A 4,274-nucleotide genomic window follows, 5' to 3' on the forward strand; every position below is an offset into this window, starting at 1 on the left:
TATATATATATATATATACACACACACATATATCTATGTGTGTGTGTGTGTGTGTGTGTGTGTGTGTATAAAATAAATAGTGCCTCCTTGTGGTACTCTCTCCATAATGCCTTAATTACCCCTCCTCTTCTCCTACCCCCTCAGCCCTTCCTGACTGAGGGCTTTTCAACAGTTCTACTTGTACTGCCTCCTTCTTGATCACCTGGTCTTCCTCAATATCCTTCAAGTCAACTTCACCCAGCTGGTTACTTTCTGCCTCTAAATGTATGTTTCTTCTCTAGATCTCCTAACAACTGAGGGAGGTATCCAAGGCTCAGTCCTAACCCCTCTGGTTTTCGCTGGTGCCCATATACCATGGGAGTTTCCCCAAGACTGAGGCGAGTTTAGATATTTTCCTCTGTCATCAATCTGTTACAGCCTACTGCCTGTATCTCTGTGTAACACATCAGAAACAGAGCTCCCACCTAGAATCTCTCCATTTCCTCAGTACACCTCAAGGCCTACAGGCATTCTAAGTCCTTTCTCTTCCCCACCTCCAGGGAGTAACAGTAGCTGGAATTTACTGGACACTTACTATATATCAGTAAGCACTTTACAGATACTCTTTAATCCTAAAAATGCTGTGAAGCATATATTATGCACTTTTTACAGAGGAGAAAACTGAGGCTGGGCTATTGTAGCTATATAAATTGCTTGAGACCACAAAGCTAAACTCACATTCAAGCAGTGTAGTATAACACAAAATCTTAACCACTGAGCATTTCTTTAAACGAAGAAAAATAAAAAAAGAAAGAAGGAGAAAGTGTCCAATTATTAATAGTTCTCTAATCCCCAAAGGAAGTGCTGACCACTGCACTATTACCAACCTCAGCTACACTGTCAGGGATCTGGTTTTAAGTCACTAAATGCTTAGTTCACTAAGTCCTTCCTAGGAACTAAGTCAGCAATCATCCCTTTCCTTCCCTTTGCTGAATGAAGGCTTGATGCACAAAAGTCTTGCGTATCCAACTCTATTCTCTTTTTATTTCCCCAAACTGCCCATCACCAAGATCTACCAGCTCTATACAGGACCGTCAGACCTGACATTTTTGCCCAGTTCTTTGTCAAGCATGTGAGCATCTACTATGCGCCAGACATCCTGCTAGGTAATAGGGATATAACAGTAAGCAAGAGTAACAGTCTTCTAAATACAGGTCTTGACTCCTGCTCCTCCCAATTCTGTCCTACGTAGGACAGCCACAATTGCCTTTCTCTTACCCCACCACGCCCCTGCTAAAACTGCAACATAATGTGGTACAGACTAAGCTCATCTGTACTCATCCTTTTTTCTTATGCAACTCACTGCTCTCTAGGATTCAGTTTTCTCTTTTATTAAATGAGGGAGGTAAACTAAGGATCTAAGAAGTACATTTCTTATCCCCTAATCACTTAAGACCAACTTCATCTCCCAATCAAAGCCCTGTTCAGTCCAATCTAGTTGCTATAAATTGCACACTCAGCTATATTACATGTTCTCATGTAAGTTCTTAGTGGGAGACTGATATGCTTAGGAGGCAGCATAGCATAGTATAAAAACTCAGAAGCTGCAATCTAGCAGCACTACTCTCCCAAAAGAAGTTCTGCCTGGCTGGTATAGTAATTTTAGATTTCTGAATCTGAAAGCCTTTACACAGAGTGCTACTTGAATGCACCAAACCCTCAATCTCCAGCACTTCTAGTATCTCACACCCAGCCTGCTTCTCTCATTTATGTTACCTGCCTGGCCTCTTTAAGGTTTGAGTTTAGGGCAGTACACAGACACTCCTATTTGCCACAATAGTGCCCTATTCTCCTTTAGTTGGAATTTCTTAAGTAAATGAAAAGGCACGTCTCATTTCCTCTAGCTAAATTTCCTGCTTCCCTATACTAATGAATAGATCTTTTCCAGTCATCCTTTCCTCCCACACCACAATCCTAAGCATCATACACAGGCAAGACATTCAAAGGTCAAAATGTCACCCTACCTCTATTTTTTTACTTCAGTTTGGCGGAAAAAGGCCACAATACGTTTTCTATTCATTCACCTCTTCGTCCCTCCCAGATCGGCCCAGGCCAATCTTCTTGAGTTCTGCTTAGGCAATACTGCCTACCAAAGCTGTTTCCAGCGAAGAAGAGCTCCAGAAGTTCTAGTTGTAATACGCTCAACAGTGGTAAAACTCGTACCCTTTTGGCCGGAGCTTCCTTCTCCGAGGCTAGCCCTTCTTGAGTTCCCTACTCAGTCCTCCTTTCCTCGCCGTAACCCAACTCTCTGTACACCTTAAGTGCTTAAATGCTTAACTGCACTGCCATTTTTTTGTATGTCTCAAAAGCTATACTACTATTCCTACTTTTTCTGCCATTATTTCCTAGTAACTGCATCTGTGCTGGGCTCAGACTTGCCTGTAAGTCTGGACACACTGCGCCAATGCGGCTACCTCAAAGGCCAGACTTAAGGCACAGCAAGTGCTTAATGAAAACTTGCTGAATTGAACATGCTTTTTCGGGCTCCCGAGACTGTCACCCTATTTTCTTTGCTTTCTCGCTCCGCACGCGCCCAGGAGCACTCAAACACACTCAGAACTGAGCAAGCTTCCCGAGTCTAGGTTTCTGCATGACTGGGCCGGGGTCTCGTTTCCTCTTTGCACCGCTCCCTAACCTGATAATTCAGCAAGGAACAAGAGTCATACAGAAGCTCCCGGACCCACTCTGGGGCGAGTTTCCAGACAAAGTCCTCTCGCCCCAAACGCGCCCGCACTCTCACCGGGACCCCCAGGCGGCTCGCCGTGCGGCTGGGGCCCGGGGGCGCCGCCGTCCAGGATGGCGAAGGCCTCGTCGTTCTCGATGCCCGCAATCTCGCTCTCCTGCTGCGCCAAGAAGGCCGCGGCCGGGTCTTCTTCGCTGGCACCGGCCACCCCGTTCCCCAGTGCGGGGCCACCAGGGGCGCCGGCGGGGGCGCCGAACGGATCTAGGTCAGCCATGGCGGGCAATTCAACGGTACCGACACCAACGTTGAGACAAACCAACTGACCCACCGACACCACGCCCGGCGGCCGCCGCTGTACTGGCGACTGCGATCGGAGGGCAAGCGGGAGGAGGGAGAAGGGGGAAGCGGAAGCCCCGTCCCTATATCCGGTTGGTCTAGGCCGTGTGGGAGAGCCGAAAAGGGAACAACCCAATTAGAAGGCAGCAATGGTTCAGGAGGTACCCAATCAGCAGGCGGAGGGGCGGGCCCCCAAGCCAACTCGTGACTTGGGCAGCGCGGGAGCGAGGGAGGTGATCCGTCCCGGCCAGGGAGGCGGAAGTGCGGCTTGTCTGAGAGCAACCTTACCCACCCGGCCTTCTGGAGCTGGACTGACGGGGGACGGCCACCTTTGAGGGGACTCTAGAGCAGCACCAGGAGGTGAGGTGAAGTTAGGGCGGCGATGATTGGACTATTACCGAGATTACTAAAATTACTGAGATTACTGGCCGATTACTAAGAGGCAAGCCGTTTAAACTTTCTGAACCTCAGTTTTCTCTTTGTATAATGGGCAAAAGAATCCCGCGCTGCCTTCCTGTGGGTATTATTGGAAGACCGATCCTTTTATGCATTTGTTCTGGCTTGTAGAAAAAGTTTTTTTGTTTTTTATCTTGTTCACCCACCTAGGTTATTTGCTCCCTTAGAACCGACAGATTTAGTGTAATTGATTGAATCTATTCCGATTTTTCTCCTCCATAAGTATTTTTAGAAAAAAGTGAATATATCTTCTTCGACAAAGCATTTTTGCAGCCAGTACGTCTTTTCAGAACTAGACAGAAGTTTCTAGAACTGAAAAATTCCTTAAGGATCGCCTGCTTCATAGGGACACTGTGGCCCTGGTGCTTGGGGGAACAGTCTAACAGGAAGTCAGTGGCCAAGAGGAAACTCGTGTCTTCTGGGAACTTCCATGATGGTAGTAGTCACAATCTGTTGTATGTATACACCTTTCCCAGCTAAGGACAGCAGTATTTGTTTTAAATCAGGGACGTGTTGATAACATGGCTAATTTTGTCTAGAAAGAACAAAGTGATTCCAGCTAATCATGCTCATGTTGAGGAGGGGTGCTTATGCAAGAGCCATCAAAAGGACCTTCCTACGTCACCACCACTGCCATAAAAAGTAAAAAACCAAAAAAGAAACAAATCAAAAACCCAATCAGAGGTCAAAGGTGCCTCCATAAGTAGTTGGCAAAGAACAAGGAAGTGTTTTTTTTTGTTTGTTTTTTGTTTTTTTTTTT

At 46.5% G+C, this 4,274-nt stretch overlaps 1 protein-coding gene across 1 annotated transcript in view; it reads right to left on the reverse strand.

Annotated features, from left to right (window-relative positions):
* The window catches only part of CLTA (clathrin, light chain A), a 21,364-nt gene extending 18,178 nt beyond the window's left edge, over positions 1 to 3,186 (reverse strand). Inside the window, exon 1 of the mRNA XM_012656556.1 lies at positions 2,780 to 3,186. Coding sequence (XP_012512010.1) covers positions 2,780 to 2,996 — 217 coding nt within the window. The 5' untranslated portion in view covers positions 2,997 to 3,186. The remainder of the gene's footprint in view (positions 1 to 2,779) is intronic.
* Between the last annotated feature and the right edge of the window lie 1,088 nt (positions 3,187 to 4,274).

The sequence above is a fragment of the Propithecus coquereli genome, unplaced genomic scaffold (assembly GCF_000956105.1).
Source record: "Propithecus coquereli isolate 6110/MARCELLA unplaced genomic scaffold, Pcoq_1.0 Scaffold114, whole genome shotgun sequence".
NCBI classification, from domain to species: Eukaryota; Metazoa; Chordata; class Mammalia; order Primates; family Indriidae; genus Propithecus; species Propithecus coquereli.